This window comes from Hemiscyllium ocellatum, chromosome 31 (assembly GCF_020745735.1).
Source record: "Hemiscyllium ocellatum isolate sHemOce1 chromosome 31, sHemOce1.pat.X.cur, whole genome shotgun sequence".
NCBI lineage: Eukaryota > Metazoa > Chordata > Chondrichthyes > Orectolobiformes > Hemiscylliidae > Hemiscyllium > Hemiscyllium ocellatum.
The window spans coordinates 46,887,275-46,905,556 of NC_083431.1; the positions used below are offsets into that span (position 1 = coordinate 46,887,275).

An 18,282-nucleotide genomic window follows, 5' to 3' on the forward strand; every position below is an offset into this window, starting at 1 on the left:
GGGTTCCCCTACCTTCGAAAAAGATTTTGGATACTCACTCTATCCATACTCATGATTTTATAAACTTCTATAATATCACCACTCAGCCTCTGACACCCCAAGGAAAAAAATAAGTCTATTCAGCCTCTCCTTGTAGCTCAAGCCTATCAAAGCCTAAAAGTTTTGACCAATTACAAAAACATCATTGTAATTTTTTCCGAACCCTTTCAAGTTTAACAGCATCATTTCTGTAGCAGAGTGACCAGAATTGAACTCAGTATGCCAGAAGTGGCCTAACCAATGTCCTGTACAGCCACACCATGATCTCCCAACTCCCAAACTCAATGTTATAACTAATGATACCAGGTATACCAAACACTTCCTTCACCACCCTGCCTACCTGCAACTTCAAGGAACTCTTTGTTCAGTGGCATTCGCGAGAGCCCAACTTTGAGGTTTATAAAAGCCTGCCCTGATTTGCCTTACCAAAATGCAACACCTCACATTTATCTAAATTAAACTGTAAATTTACCAACCATATCTCCTACATTCACATTCAAGTCTTTTATGTAAATAATGAAAAGCAGTGGAGCTAGCACTGATACTTGCAGCACACCACAGGTCACACCACCCTCTATTTCCTATTTACAAGCCAATTTTGTATTCAATTGGCTAGCTCTCCCTGCATTCCATGTGATCTAACCTTACTAGCCAATCTATCATGTGGAACCATGTCACATATCTTTCTGAAGTTCGTATTTACAACACTGATTGCTCTGCCTTCAACTTTCTTTATCATTTCTTCAAAAAAAACTCGACCATGTTAGTGAGACATGATTTTCCACACACACAAAACCATGTTGACTATCCCTAATCAGTTCTTGCCTTTCCAAATATATCTAAATCCTGCCCCTCAGAATTCCCTCCAACAATCTGCCTACCACCGATGTTACATTCACTGATCTATACTTCCCTTACTTTTTCTTACCACCTTTCTTAAATAATGACAACATATTAGCCACCCTCCAGTATTCTGGCATCTCACCCATAACTATCGTTGATACAAATATCTCAGCAAGGGGCCCAGCCATTACTTCCCCAGCTTCCCACAGAGTGCTGGGATAAACTTGATCCGGTCCCAGGGATTCATCCACCTTTATGCCTTTTAAGATATCCAGCACCTCCTCCTCTGTAATATGGACACTTTTCAAGCTATCATTCTTTATTTGCCTAAGCAGTTTCCATGTCTTTCTCCATGATAAATACTGATGTGAAATACTTGTTTAGCATCTTACCCATTTCCTGCGGTTCCACACATAGACTGCCTTGCTGATCTTTAAGGGCAAAAGAGTAATGAAGGAAGGAGATAGGCACCTTCATGTATTTATAGATCTCTATGGATTCTCCTCAACTCTATTTGCCAAAGCTATTTCATGTCCCTTTCCTGCCCTCCTGATATCCTTAAGTATACTCCTACTGCCTATATATTCCTCTCGGGATTTGCTCAATCCCAGCTGTCTATACCTGACATATGCCTCCTTCTTCTTCTTGACTAGAACTTCAATATCTGTAGTCATCCAGCATTCCCTAAAGCTTCCAGCATTGTCTTTCGCATTAATAGAAACAAACTGCCTCTGAATTCTCTACCTCATTTTTGAAAGGCTCCCACTTTCTAACTGTTCCTTTACCTGAGAAAAGCCTCTCCCAATCAACTTCTGAAAGCTCCTGCCTAATACCATCAAAATTGGCCTGATGTTATTTAAGGACTTTAATTTTTAGATCACATCTATCCTTTTCCATCACTATTTTCAAAGTAGGAACGATGTGAGATTTGGAAGAGAACTTTCAGGTGATTTTCCATGCACCTGCTGTCTTTGCCCTTCCATTACAGAGATGATGGTCAACAGTAGGCATGTCATAATTTGGGAAAATGCCTTGGTGTATACCATTACAGCCAATGTGTCAGTGTGAAGGGAGTGGATGTTGAAAGTGGTGGGCTGAAGAGTGGTTGAAAGTACTCAAACAGGCTTTGTCCTGGATGAATTCAAGATGCTTGAAAGCTTCAAACATTGGCATCTCCAGATCCAAGTGGAGAATACTCCATCACACTGTCGCTAAAAGACAGGCATTGAGGAGACTGGAGGTAATTACCTTGTACAGAATTGCTACTTTCTGACCAACTCTTGGAGGCACAATATGTATATGGCTGGTCTCGGTCAGGTTCATGCCAATGATAATCCCCACGATGTTGATAGCAGGGTATTCAGAAATGTGTCATGCTACAAGATCAAGAGGCAATGGCTTTTTTTCTGGGGCATGTTCATTGCCTTAAAGGCACAGACCAGAACACCAGAGAATTATTATTTAGGCTCCATACTGGATACTACCAGCCAGAAGTGCCACAGTGATATCAGTTCACACAAATGCCTTCAAGTAACTATAGCCACAGCAGCTTCTAATCCTAAACAGGGATTAGAACTTGATATTTATTTGCTTTTACTGGCTTAGAATACCTGAGTTGTGCATTCTCACAGTTGAGTTCAATCAATTCTTTCAGCAAAACCATACACTCTAAAATTGATTCCTCAGAGAAAACAAAATTCAACACATTCTTGAAAGAAAATGCTTTGCACAAAGGAGAGAAGTATTTGAACTTGTCAGCAAACCCTTCTGAAGCCTTTTCTTCATCTCTTTTCATTTCCTTCATATGCTTGGAATCTGGCTTCAAAAACATTCTGTATCTTTCTTTAGTGTGATTTGAAGAACCTAAAGCAGACCTGCCCCATCATGTCATGCATGCTTCAGACAAAATAATCAACACAAAAAAATCAAAGTTATGCTTTATACTCAACATTTCAGTTAAAAAGCTAAGCACTATAAGCAATAAATTAGCTTTAAAAACTGAATATGAGAGACTCTAATCCTGATCATGCTATTCCAGTCATTTTCATGGTCCCAAACATTTTCCAACAAAAATACAAGACAACACTTTATCAGCACTACACTTGGAACGCATCCAGTAGAAACTGGCAATGAACACAAGTGTGAAGGGCAGCACTCAAATTGCCAGTATTCACCAAAGTCCAATAGCTACAATATTAAAAAACAGGTCCACGCCCATGAATCCTGCCAGAATACCACAAGTTTCCAAGTGACCAACTGCACTACACTTGATTCAGAGATGTGACAGTAAGGTTTAGGATGAGCTCCACAATGTGTATTTTTGAATCATTCTATGGTAAGGTGGTCTGTCTATAAAACATATGGATGCTAAATCCAAAACGGTTACAAACACAAACATACAAAACATTATTCAATAAGATTAAGATTGATTGGTTTTTATTTCAAATTCCACATTTCCCCCCCGATAACACTCGATTGCCCTGGCACGCAAAAACTTATCTACCCCCCTCTTAAAAATATTCAATCATATTGCCTCCAACTGCCTTTTGAGGCAGAGTTAAAACCTGCACAGCCCTCAGAAATTAATTGTTTTCATTTCTGTCCTGAAAGAGTGAGTTCTAATTTTAATACAGTGCCCTCTTATTATGGATTGACCTACAAGAGGTCACACTTACCTTATCAAGACTTGGAGGTGCCGATGTTGGACTGGGGTAGACAAAGTTAAAAATCACACAACACCAGGTTATAGTCTGACAGGTTTAATTGGAAGCACTAGCTTTTGAAGCGATGCTCCTTCAACCACCTGATGAAGGACCGTGCTCCGAAAGCTAGTAAACCTGTTGGACTATAACCTGGTATTGTGAGATTTTTAACTTTATCTACCTTATCAAGACCATCCGGGTTCTTATGTATTCCAACCAAGTCAGCCCCCACACTAAACTCCAGTGGAACCAAGCTCAGCCTCTCCAATCTTTCCTCATTAGATGGTCCACTCAGTTCTGGTATCAATCCAGTAATCCTCCCTTGAATACCCTCCTTAACTGACGGGTCGCAAGCTATTTGAGCTATGGTCTCACAAATGGCCTGTATAACTGAACAACAGCACCCTTACCTATATTTCAATTCTTCAGGTCATAAATGAAAGTGTCCCATTCATCTTCTCAGTGTTGTGAAGTCAGTTTGTTAAGTGAGTGGGCAAATACATGGCAAATGGAATTTTATGTGGAAAAATGTGAGCTCATGCACTTGGCAGGAAGAACTGAAGGACTGTAGAAAGTTGCAGCACATAGGGATTGGGCTGGGCCTTATACATGAACCCCAAAAGCACTGAAGTCCTTTGGGGAATAGGGAGGGCAAATGGACTGTTGATATTTATTTCAAAGAGAATGGAGTATAAAAATAGAGAGGTTTTGCTAAAACAATACAAGGCATGAGTCAGACCATAGTTGGAATACCATGAACCTTGGTCCCCTCATCCAAGGAAAATTATTCTACATTGCATACAATCCAGAGAAGGTTCACTGACCAAATTCCAGATGTGGAGGAATTTCTGAATGCCTCTCTGCACAGTGATAGGAACATAGGAACAGGAGTGGGCCATTTAGCCCCTTTGAGCCCTTTGCACAATTCAGCGAGATCATGGCTGATGAGGGGCCTGACACTGTATTCCTGCCTTTGGGCCATATCCCTCACTACCCTTGCTTAACGAAAACGTGTCTATCTTAGATTTAAAATGATCAACAGATCCAATATCTACTGCTGTTTATGGAAGAGAGTTTGAAATATCTACCTGATTGCCAATTGCTCACCTTCACTTTAATAACGGCATTTAAGTTGTTAATTTCACCCTCTCTCCCAGCTACAATTCTTTTCAGCTGCTTTTCCTCAACGTCAGAATCACAGGGCAGTCAATCCCAGAGCTGAGAACCCTTGGTAATGAGTGTGATGCAGTGCCCGGCTCACTGTGGTGAAGTTGAGGCAGGGTAAGATTCTGTGATGGAGGCAAGCATGGGTGGGTCTGCCTGCAGTGTGTGGTGAAGGGTAGAACTGGAGTCAATGTTTGCATTTTTGTGGGCTGTTAAATAGAGATATGTGCTATCAGGGTGCACAACAGCAACTATCACCAAGTTCAACCTGTTCTGATTTGTTAACAGTACATATAAAATCCCAGTCAAATCCCAGCAACCCCATAAAACTAAAATAACTAACATACAATGTGACCTCCTGCAATGATAAGGCATAACTTTGTGGTGAGTGTCATTCCTTCCCTGTATGGATGTATTAATTAAAGCCCCTATACATATGATCCACTTAAATGCCATGTGGAGGAGTAATGCCACTGCTAATTAATACACATATATGTTGGTACTTTTCGATTTATCTGTTTCTTTTCAATTTGTGTCCAAGAATTATTACATTTTTGATTGTCTTAAAAATTGGCCCAATGTTTTACATCAATTTATTTCTTTTCGTCATCTGGAACTGCTTTTATGACCACTATACTATTTCCTCCTCCGAGCTGTGTTATTATTTCCCATTTAACTCTTCGCTGGGACATCTGTGGTGAATTAATCTGACAGCAATATGTCTGGGCAGAGAGTTGGTCCAACACCACATATGGAATTAACCCTGGACAGAAACACTGACCAAGAGGAAGCTGGCACTGGGACTGTTTAAAAAAAAACACTTAATCAGGCCCAAAGGTAGAGGATTCTGTAGCCACAAGGCTGCACACTCATTAATCGGCGATAGAAATGAGTGACTGGAATTTGACTGCCACATTTTTGTTTCTAAAATCTAGATTTTATAGTGTTTTTTTCTGACATTGGAGAATGTTTCAAGGTAACAAAGACTGAGTTTTTCCATGCAGCACTTAAAAGTCATAACGTTGGACTCTCACAACATGGAAATAGACCCTTTGGTCCAACCAGTCCATGCTGACCATAATCCCAACCTCAACTCATCCCCCCTGCCTGCGTTGAACTATTCCCCTCCAAACATTTCATATTCATTACCTTATCCAAACCTTCTAACTGTACCTGCATCCACCACTTTTCCTGGAAATTCATTCCATACACGAACCGTGCTCAGTGTAAAAAAAGTTGTCCCTTGCCTTTTTTAAAATCTTTCTCCTCTCACCTTACAAATATGTCCACTAGCCTTGAAATCCCCCACCCTAGGGAAAAGATACCTTGTGCCAAAATTACAATGGTGGAGCAGGAGTTGTTTTACAATTATTGGCCAAGGTTTTTAGATTTCCTTCTAGCACTTTCGCCCTCACTCCTGCATTTCCCTCTAATCCTGGACACAGTTACACAGAGTCGAGAGTGTGGTGCTAGAAAAGCACAGACCTGCTGTGCTTTTCCAGCGCCACACTCTCGACTCTGATCTCCAGCATCTGCAGTCCTCACTTTCTCCTGCAGCTACACAGATACCAGTCTCTCAGTGATCATTCTTTATATGCCAACTTGCACAGTGCTGGCATTTGATTTGACAATATATTAAAAACCAACAAAGGCAAAAACATGCTTTTCTTATTATTCCTTCATAAAATATGGGTGTTGCTGACAAAGTTAGCATTTATTGCTCCTAACAGATGAAGCTCAGCATAATTTTATGAATGCCAGATCGCCCATTTGATAGGCAGAAGTCACTTATCTCATGGAAATCTGTGGTTGGAAAAGACTAAACCCAAGAACTGGGTTTTATTTCCTGACAGTTAGAATTTAAAAATAGGAAAGTTAAGCTAAACAAAACTGAACCCTGCTTTGACCACACTTGTAATATGGCATGCAATTCTGGTCATCATATTACTTAAAAGATATAGTGGTGCTGGATAAGTTGCAGAAATACCTGGGTCTAGACATTAGGAAATGATTGAATGGTTAAAGATCTTTTGTCTTGTAACAGGTTGAGGGGTGACCTAATACACGTCTTAAAATTATGGAAGGCTTGGATAGAGTGGATAAAAAACAAAAAAAAGACTTTCCTCTTGCATGAATGAATGTAACTAGAGATAGTCAACACAACACAGTCACCAAGATATCTGATCAGGAATTCAGAAGAAGCTTGATGAAGAACAAAGGCTCTGATGGCGCAGTGATAGTGTTCCTATCTCTGATCCAGGAGGTTCAGATTTAGGACTCCATCCCACCTGCTCCAGAGTTGTGTAACAACATCTTTGAACAGATTGATTAAAAATTTATCAATGAGGGAGAAGGGAGTTGATGGTTACAATGTTAGAATTAGGTGAGGAAAGTTGAAAGGCAAATCAAGTGAAGCAGAATTACTTGCAGGAACTGTTTAGGTGAAATGCTCTGTTTCTTTGTTGTATGTCCAATCTAATTCATGTAAAACTGTCTTTGAGAAGCTGGTGGTTGAGTTGCTTCCTGACACTGCAGTAGGTCACATCATCTAAATACGCTCAAAATGCGACAAGGGAGGGAGCTCCATGATTTTGATCCAGCAACCATGACAGAACATTGAGATTTACCAAGTCAGCATGATATGCAACTTGGAGGAGAACGTATTGGTTATAGTGTTTCCTTGCTGCCCTATGTTTCTAGGTGGTAGAGATAACGGGTTTGGAAGATTCCATTGCAGGAGATTTGGCGAGTTGCTGCAGTGCATTTTGTATGTGCTACATATTGCTGCCACTGCGCACCAGTGGAAATGTTTAAGGTGGTGCACAGGGTATGGACAAAATGCATTGTATTGTCCTGGATAGCCTTCAGCACAAGCATCAGTGAAGTGGCAATCATCCAGTGAAATTAAAGAGTATTCTATTGCACTCATAACTTGTGCATTGTAGATATAAAGGATAGAATTTGGCAAATAAAAAGGTAACTTATTCATTGCAGGATTCCAAGCCTCAGGATCTGCTCTTGTAGCCATGCTATTTAGTGACTGGCTCGTTTGAGTTTCAGACCGATTATTGACCCCAGGATCATGGTGGGGTCAACAATGATAATGCTGTTCAATGTCAACAGAAAGTGACTAGATACTTTCTTGTTGGGAATGGCCACTTATCACCAAATGCCTGAATGCTGTCCAGGTCTGTCTACACACTCTCAGAATGCTTTCGTGAGGAATTGCAAATAGAATTGAACATGGTGTCTGCTACTGACTGCACAATCATTTCTAACTTTACAATGGAGAGTAGGTCACTAATGGAGCAGCTGAAGGTGGTTCAGCCCGGGACACTGTCCTGAGGAACTCCTGAAGCTACATACTGGGGCTGAGATGATATCTTTGCTTAAATTAGTCATTTAGACACCAAAAACAAAAGCAAAGGACAATTTAATTTCTTCAGCTCCTCTACCGAGGATGTGAGAAACCAAACAAAAAATGAGACTTTGACACTACCTACAAACAATTTAAAACCTCTTAACAAATCAAAAATATCTGACTGAATTACTTCACCCCAACACATCAAATCAAACTTGGAAATTTTTTTTTCTCTCTCATAAAATCAGCACTAGCATTTCAGGGCAAATAGAACTGTCACTCCAGCAAGTTCTTATTGGGAGCAACACTGAATTGGACATTAAACTAATCTCCAAATTAAAAGACTCACAGAAGAAATTTGATGAATTCAATAAGGTACAACTTACGATACCAAAGTCAAGACCTCTGATTGCTCAGTGTACTTGTGCTTTACTGTACTTATTGAAGTCATACTGGTTACACACATATGCCCTATGATGTCAGCTCTCATAATAAGACCGCCCTTATTTTTCCACAGTTTCCCAAGGTAGAAAGTGAAAGTATTTTGATCAATTACTTTTCTGTGTGTGCAATTTTATGCTGTCTGCACCAGCACAGAGTCATTCAACATTCAGGAATAGGCAGTTAAGGGTTACCATATTCAAGTCACCCTGCTACATTTGACTGCTCCAAATAAAAGTTACATTTAATATTGACGAGAGACAAAGGCAGGATTGGTCACAAGGTTTTCATTAGGCCATCCATAACAGTTCAAGGATCACTGAAGAGTGCTTCTGGGGTCACAGTTACTTGCAGAAGATGACAGATAGGAAGAAATGTAAACTGTATGCAAAAATAACTGTTTGGCTGGACTGCAAATAGAACTAAACTATGCAGAGTCTACACAGTTAGGGACTTAGAATTCAAGAGCAGATAGATATCTGTGGTCTATTAGAACTCAGGAACAAGTTCTTAGAGTTAGTGGGCAGCTAAGTCAGGGCTCAGGAAAAGTCCTCGGAGCTGTGAGGTCTCAGAAGAAGCCGGGTGCTACGAACAGTTCATAGTTAAAAAATCACAACACCAGCCAGCCACCTGACAAAGGAACAGCACACTGAAAGCTTGTACTTCCAATTAAACCAGTCGGACTATAACCTGGTGTTGTGTGATTTTTAACTTTGTCCACCCTAGTCCAACACCAGCTCCTTCACATCATAACAGTTCACAGCAGCTATGATGAAAATTTGAAGGAAATTCATAAGCATTTCTGCAACCGAGCTAGATTAAAGGACAGGACACATACAAGCGTGGTGAAGTTTGCTGTTGGGAAAAAAAAATTGACTTATACCTGAGAGATGACTTGTGCAATGAAGGTTCCAGAATTCATGGGAACAGTCATAGGAATGTGAACAACTAGAACACAAGCAGTCACTGAGCCCATGATAGAGCAGCTTTTTTGAGAATGTCAAGTTCAGGCTGCAAGTGAAGCAACATAATCCCTTGTGAAGAGCTAACGAGATTTGGTTAGCCAAAGCAATCAGTTTGAGTTGTTCCAAAGACTAAACTAGATATGGTCTACAATACAAATACATTAAATTGGCAACTCTGCTGAAATTTAAGATTAGAGAAATGGATGGAGAAATTCAGGTCAGGCAGTACCTGTGAAGATAAGCACTGTTAACATTTCAAGATCCAGTAACCCTTCTTCTGAACTCTGGTCGCTGGACCCGAAACATGAACTCTGCTTTCTCTCAACAGATGTTGCCAGAGCGGAGTTTCTCCAGCCATTTCTATTTTTTGCTCCTGATTTCCAACATCTGCAATTGCTTTTTTTTGTTTAAATTTAAATTTAGTTGTGACCATTGGAGACGTGGGGCTAGAAATGAACAAAGAAATGGCAGAAGAATCAAGCACTAATTTTAATGCTGTCTTCACAAAAGAGGGCACAAATAACCTCACAGAAACATTAGGGAACTGACAGTCTCATGAGATGGTAGAATCAGTATTAATAAGAAAATGGCGCTGGGAAAGTTCATGGGGTTAAAGGCTCACAATCACTAGGGCAGATCCTGCATCCCAGAGTACTGGAGGAAGCATTGGTGTTCATGTTCCAAAATTCTATCGATTCTGAAGCAGTTCCTACAGACTGGAAAGTGACAAATGTAACCTCGCTATACAGTACATAAAAGAAAGGGCAAAAGAGGGAGAAAAAAAATCTGAGAATTACAGACCAGTTGGCCTAACATCATAGTAGTAGGGAAAGTGTTAGATTCTACATTTTCTCTATTCAGAGTTATTACCACATACCTGTGGAACAGGTGGGACTTGAACCGAAGTCTCCTGGTAGGGACACTAACATTGTGCCACAAGAGCCCAAAACACAAGAGTCTATTATAAGTGACAGGACGACAGAGCACTGGGAAAGCATTAACAGAGGTGGACAAAGCAAGCATGGGTTTACAAAAGGCAAATCATGCTTAACAAATCTCCTGGAGCTTCGGGAGGATATAACTAATAGAAAAGGGAGATCCAGTGAGTGCGGCATATTTGGATTTTTAGAAGGCTTTTGATAAAGTCCCTCATAAGAGGTTACTGGGCAAAGTTAAAGCACATGGAATGGGGATAATATATTGGCATGGGCTGGGAATTAGCTAACAGACAGAAAACAGAGTGGGCATGAATGAGCCTTTTTCTGAGTTCCAGGCAGTATCTAGTGGTGCACCACAAGGATTAATGCTTGGGCTCCAGCTGGGTGGGACTGGGAGGTGAGAGATGGATGCAAGGAGGCTGCTAGGTGATTTAATTGAATGAATGTGTAAACACTCAGTAGTTGCGGCACAATGTGGCCAACTGTGAAGTTCTGCACTTTGATGCGAAAAACAGAAAGGAAGAGTGGTATTTAAATAGTGATATATAGGAGGTGAGGATGTACAAAAGGGGTCTGGGGGTTCTTGTACAGAAGCCACCAAGGGCAGTAGGCAGAGCAAGTACAACAAATTAGGGTAGGAAATGGCATATTGGCCTTCAGTACAATGCAGTATTGTATGCAGGTTTGGTATCCCTGCTTAAGAAAGGATATACCTATCATAGAGGGAATGCAGTGCAGGTTCACTGGGCTAATACTGGGGATGGCAGAACTGTCCCATGTGGAAAGATTGTATCAACTGGACTTGTACTCACTAGAGTTTAGAAGGATGACAGAAGATCTGATTGAAACATATAAAATACAAACTAGACTGAACAGACTGGATGCAGGGAAGATGTTTCCTCTGCCTAGGAAGTGTAGAACCAGGGGATACAATCTCAAGATATGGGATAGATTAGTTAAGACTGAGATAAGGAACAATTACTTCACTCAATAAGGGTAGTGAGCCTGTGGAATTTCCTACTACAGAAGGCTGTGGAAGCCAAATCACTCAATACATCCAAGAAACAGACAGATTTTATTTTGGACTTTAAAGGCACAAGAGGTATGGGACAATGCAAGACAACGGTAATAAGATGGAGGATCCATCCTGATGATACTCAATGGTGGAGCAGGCTTAAAGAGGCGAATAGCTCACTCCTGCTCCTGGTTTGTGTTTCTATGCTGCAATCCCTCAAACCTCAATAGCCTTGACAAATTATGACCAGAAATTTGTTCTACACAGCTACAATATTTAGTGTATTCACCATAGCAATAATTTGTAGTTGTATGAACTCAAAACAGCTACAATGCTTAACGCAGGGAGGCAAATGGCAGGAAAACATGGGTAAGATTCTCAAGGGTATGCCCAACACTTCCAAAATAATAAATCTTCATAAACTGGAAAAAGACTCATGACTGAAATGCCTTTTTTCCTTCCCCTTTCGAGTTTAACTAACTTTTATTCAAGGATGTACACCACTTAAATATCTTAACTTCTTAAAATGTCAAGAAAATCTGCATTTTCCTTCTCCTTTAAGTATTTGGCTTGTCCACTATCAGCACTAATCTGCCTCACTGTAATTTCAGTAGAGTTGGAAGCATCTAATTGTTTTCTCAACTGCACACATTTTGTCTCAGGATATCACTTTCTCACATGTTAAACATTCTAACTGAAAATCTGTATTTTTCAAAGGTAAACATAATGTTGCTTATTTTCACTTTGTAATATTTAAAGGACACATTTACTTAACTGACGAGCTCTGCAGCTCCTTTGTGAAATGAGTGCCCAGGGTTCAACATATCGATCATGAATTTGTTTTCTCCAAAATTTGGATCAAATCAAAACAAAAAAACACATCACAAATCACATACCAGACTGTCTAGTCCACCTCCCAGAAGATCCACAGCTCCCATCTGCATTGAAGACATCTGTGGTACATTGACAGGGGGACCCAGGTCAAGGTTCAGCAGGTCACCCAGAAGGTCACCTTGGGATGGAATAACTTGAGGCTGTTGCTCCAAAGTCAAGTTTGCTGCAGGGGTTGGCCCAACTGGACTATCAGGCTCAATTCTGAAGGAGAGAGAAATGTAGCATTAAAGACTGGTGCCTATAAAGTACAAGAAATGATTTCAAATGAGGAGCACTAGCAGACATTTGTGAAATAATTGACAGTAGAATGCAGTGCATCCGTCACTGATTCACTTATCATATATCTGTACATATGGTCTTGAAAATGAAGGTCATTTGGATAACATTTAGGCATTTGAGATAAAGACCCTCCAACAATTGCAGTTTGCCTTATCTTTAGATATACTACAGACAGTGGTGCATATAAGTTATAGTTGTAAATGAAAATGTACAAAAGCCAACAGTGAAACAGATGCATATCAGCGGTAACAGTGCAAATTGAGAGTGAATTGAGAGTATTGACCAAAATTTTATGGAATGAGTTACTATTCTAATCAAAGGCAGTGAAACTCTCAGTCACCCATCAGCTGCCTGGTCACATTTTACAGAGCAACTGGTTATCCACCTCACAGCAGTATGCTCCCTCGTTGTACCAGCTATTACATCAGTTGAAAATTGTAATTTTCACGGATGCTCAGCAACTGTGTTTCTGGGCAACAGTTCAAGCCTATTCACTCAGGTACTGACAATCACACTCCTGCATCTCAGCACTGTACAGAGTGAGATAATAATAAAGACACAAACTACAACTCCAGACAAGACTGCTCGGCAGTGAAAACTTTAATGACTTGGATAACTTCAATGAAAGAAGGGTTTAGGTGAAGACAGCTTTAGAAATTTAAGTGAGAAGCAGAAGTCAAGATGACAGAATAGCATGTGTGAAGAAAGTTAAAAATCACACAATATACCAGGTTATAGTCCAACAGGTTTAATTGGAAGCACTAGCTTTCGGACCGCCGCTCCTTCATCAGGTGGGTAGTGGAGGACACAATTCTAAGGCACAGAATTTATAGGAAACATTTACAGTGTGATGTAACTGAAATTATACATTGAAATACTTTGATTGTCTGTTGAGTCTTTCATCTGTTCGAATACCATGATAGTTTCACTTCTTTCATGTGTAAATCACAAAACCCTTTTTTAAAAAAGTGGCATTCTTATGTTAGCTGTAACAATGGATGATAACTAGATGATATGTTGAAAGTGTTAGCCCCCTGTTTTCTCTATCTATACCATGATGTTTAGATTGATTCTAATCTGAAAAGTGAGAGAAGAGATTTACATGAATTCATGCAGTTTTTGAGCAAAGTCCAATGTAACTCTGCAAGTACAAATTCACCCCATAAAACATATGTGTGAATGTGGGTCTTTGTCTGTTTGTGTGTGTGTGCACGTCTGTCTGGGTTGGGGGTTGAGAGTGTGAGAGAGAAAGAGAGAGTGTGTGTGAGTGTAGAGTCTGTGAGGGGTGCACGTGAGAGTGTGGGAGTGTGTGTGCGTGTCTGGGGTGGGGGGTTGGGAGTGTCTGAAAGAGAGTGTGTATGTGTGCGCATGAGTGTAGAGTGGTCTAAGTCTCTGAGAGGATGCCCGTGAGATTATGGGGATTGTGTGTGCCTGTAAGGGTGTGTGTGTCTATGTACGTGTGTGTGTGTGTATAGGAATGCATGTGTGTAGGAGTATCTGTGTGTGTATGTATAGTGCAATGGTGGTCACCTGTAATGTGACATGAACCCAACGTCCTGGTTGAGGCCCTCCCTATGGTACCAAACTTCGTTATCAGCCACTTTTCGTTGCTGCCTGTCCTAAAGTCCGCCTTGGAGGATGGTCACCCGAAGGTCCGAGGCTGAATGTCCTGGACCACTGAAGTGTTCCCCAACTGGGAGGGAACCCTCCTGTCTGTTGATTGTTGTGCGGTGCCCATTCACCCGTTGTCGAAGCCTTTGCTCGGTTTCCCCAATGTACCATGCCTCCGGCATCCTTGCCTGCAACGTATAAGATAGACAACATTGGCTGAGTCACACGAGTACCTGCCATGTACAAGGTGTGAGGTGTTCCCACGTGTAATGGTGGTATCTATGTCCACACTCTGACACTTCTTGCAGCACCTACCGTGACAGGGTTGTATGGAATTGTCCTGAGAGCCGGGCAGCTTGCTACGAACAATGATTTGTTTGAGGTGTGGTGGTTGTTTAAAGGCAAGCAGTGGAGGTATGGGGAAGGTCTTAGCGAGTTTTGATCTCAACCACCAAACCTCAAAAAAATCATTGTTCATAGCAAATTGCCCGGCTCTTAGGTCAATTCCATACAACCTTGTCACGGTAGGCGCTGCAAGACGTGTCAGAGTGTGGACACAGATACCACCATTACACGTGGGAGCACCTCCCACCTTGTACATGGCAGGTACTCATGTGACTCAGCCAACGTTGTCTATCTTATACGTTGCAGGCAAGGATGTCCGGAAGCATGGTACATTGGGGAAACCGAGCAAAGGCTACGACAACAGATGAATGGGCACCGCACAACAATCAACAGACAGGAGGGTTCCCTCCCAGTTGGGGAATACTTCAGTGGTCCAGGACATTGGACCTTGGACCTTCGGGTGACCATCCTCCAAGGCAGACTTCAGTATAGGCGGCAGAGAAAAGTGGCCGAGCAGTAGATGATAACTAAGTTTGGTACCCACAGGGAGGGCCTCAACTAGGACATTGGGTTCATGTCACATTACAGGTATACCCACACACAGACACTCCTACACACGTACACACCCACACTCTCACAGGCAGCCTCTCAGAGACTTAGACCACTCTACACTCATGCACACACACATACACTCTCTTTCAGACACTCACACCCCCACTCAGACACGCACACACACTCCCACGTGCACCCCTCACGGACTTAAGGCACTCTACAATCACTATACATACACACATATACACTCCTGCTCACACTCACAACCTCCAACCCACACACACAAACAGACAAAGACCCACATGAACACATATTTTGTGGGGTGAATTTGTACTTACAGAGTTACATTGTACTTTGCTCAAAAGCTGCATGAATTCATGTAAAACTCTTCTCTCACTTTTCAGATTAGAATCATTCTAAACATCATGGCATAAACAGAGAACACAGGGGGCTAACACCTTTAACATATCATCTAGCTATCACCCATTGTTACAGCTAACCTGAGAATGCAACTTTAAAAAAAGAGTTTTGTGATTTACACATGAAAGAAGTGAAACTATCATGGTATTCGAACAGATGAAAGACTCAACAGACAATCAAGGTATTTTTCAATGTATAATTTCAGTTACATCACACTGTAAACTTTTGCTATAAATTCTGTGCCTTAGAATTGTGTCCTCCACTACCACCTGATGAAGGAGCGGCACTCCGAAAGCTAGTGTGCTTCCAATTAAACCTGTTGGACTATAACCTGGTGTTGTGTGATTTTTAACTTTCTCCACCCCAGCCCAACACTGGCATCTCCAAATCATGTGTGAAGAAAAGCAGAGTCGGACAGGTCGGGACAAACTTAAATGGGAACAGTGCTGCAGCAAATAACATCCATTTGTATAAAATTATTGGCTCTTTCTTACAAATGCTTCACATATAAAAACATAGTGAACTGTTAGAGAGAGGCTGAATAGGTTGGGGCTGTTTTCCCTGGAGTTTGGGTGGTTGAGGGGTGACCTCAGAAGAGGGTTATAAAATCATGAGGAGCAAGGATGGGATAAATAGACAAAGTCTCTTCCCTGAGTGGGGTGGGTGGGGGAGTTGAAAAATGTGGTGCTGGAAAAACACAGCAGGCCAGACAGCATCCGTGGAGCAGGAGAATCGACGTTTCGGGCATAAGCTCTTTTTTAGGAATCAGGGGTGGGGGAGGTGGGTTGGGGGGGTGGGGCAAAGAGTCCAGAACTAGAGGGTGTTCAGGTAGGGGGAAAGATTTGCAAAGGATGGTTCGCGTATGGAATGAGCTGCCAGAGGCAGTGGTAGAGGCTGGTACAATTACAACATTTAAAAGGCATCTGGATGGGTACATGAATAGGAAGGGTTTAGAGGGATATGGGCCAACTGCTAGCAAATGGGACTAAATTAATTTAGGATATCTGATCGGCATGGGGACATAAATCATGCTGTACATCTCTATGTCTCTCATGGCACAGAGGCATAAATGATTTAGATCAGGTCTTTCCAAAGTGGGAGTCAGGATCCCAAGCTGAATGTTTGGAGTTGTCACGAAGCTCTGAGCAAATTATAACAGGCTTCTAGACACAGTCATGACAACAATCCCCCACCCACTTTCCCAAATCCTGCATTTCTCAACAAGGAGCCACGCAAAGTTTCAAGTCTCGAAATCAGGGCAGTGGGAGAACATTTGAAATCTAATTTAGATCTAATCACCATTAAAGACATTATTATAAGGTGATCAAGATTGGAAAATTTATTATACAAAAGTACTTAGCACTTTGAAAAAACTGACAGAATGGAAACAAAGAGCATTGCCTTGATAGTGAGAAAGGATCTTAGCTCAGAAGTTCAGGAAGTTGAATCAATATGATGGACTTTGGAAAGAGCAAGGGTCAGAAAAAGAATAGCTTATAGATACACTAATAGTTGATGGTTTGTCCAATTAAGTAAGGAATGATTTGAGCTTGTAACAAAAGCAACTTCAGAGTTTTAGGATACGTTAACCTTCATGCGGTCTAGGCCAATCAAATTTGTGAAAGGGAAGTACAAATTAAATTTGGTATAAACTTTCGTGACAGTTTCCAAATGGAGTAAACCTTTTTTAGATTGCACAATAATCAATAAGGCAGAGTTTATTAGCAATCTCATAGCAAACAATTACCTGGGAAAGCACAGCACATCTGAATTCTATATTAGCTCAAATATTTTGGTCAGCAACAGAGTGAGTCTATAACCTGTTTCAAATTGTACCCTTGTCTGTTTACACTGGAGCCTAAGGACTGTCCCTCACTGGTTCCAGCCTCAGATCCATTGATGAACAGAGTGAGCAGGCCTTGTGGAAAATGCAAGACCAGTGAAGTCAATCTCCCTTTTTTCATAATGAACTCAAGGCACACCTCTTCAGATTTATTTTCAGTTCACTGATTTGCAGTGTCTTTAAAATGTCCTGGATCCGAGGAGCTGTATGGTGTACCAATGCTCCTATTTCTCATATTCTTATGACTAAAACTTTAACGAAAAGTCCATCATAGACTTTTATTCTGATTTTTAAGTGGCAGGGAGATGCACTGATAGTGTGTCTGGAGGAGTCTGTGTGAAGATACAATATTCTTGAACTGGAAATATTGTTTACAATGTGCAATTGGTCATTATAAAAAACATTCAACCTTTCCAGAATTTACTGAAAGTTAAATACTTCTTTGGAGATTCAAACAGCAATGTCATATTGTCAGTTCAGATTATTATGCTGGTTCAGAATTTTAAAAAAATAAACTTGCTTTGTTTGTCATTACAGCACAGAGAACAGAAGGTTTAAGGTACAAGAGGAAACAGATTCCAGTGGTGAATATGTTCATTCCATTACCTCAACACTAAGAATGGCTAATATTTTGGGATAGAATTGCAGTAAAGTACAGAAATAAATATTTACAAAAAAGAAAATAAAGATTTTAGAACAGAGGGGGCTACAGCACCTACACTAAGCCTCAGCTCATTGACAAAACGCGTTTATCTAGTGGCTTTCATCCATTAGTGGTTAAAAGTAAAAATATAAATAACATCGATTATAAATTATGCCTACATTTGGGCAGCACGGTTGCTCAGTAGTTAGCACTGCTGCCTCAGTGCC

General features: G+C 40.9%; 1 protein-coding gene across 2 annotated transcripts in view; it reads right to left on the minus strand.

The window, feature by feature from the left end:
- ap2b1 (adaptor related protein complex 2 subunit beta 1) overlaps window positions 1-18,282 on the minus strand; it is a 313,188-nt gene that overhangs the window by 171,437 nt on the left and 123,469 nt on the right. For both annotated transcript variants that reach the window (XM_060848300.1, XM_060848299.1), the window contains exon 14: window positions 12,365-12,563. In XM_060848300.1, the coding sequence (XP_060704283.1) occupies window positions 12,365-12,563 (199 nt within the window). The remainder of the gene's footprint in view (window positions 1-12,364; window positions 12,564-18,282) is intronic.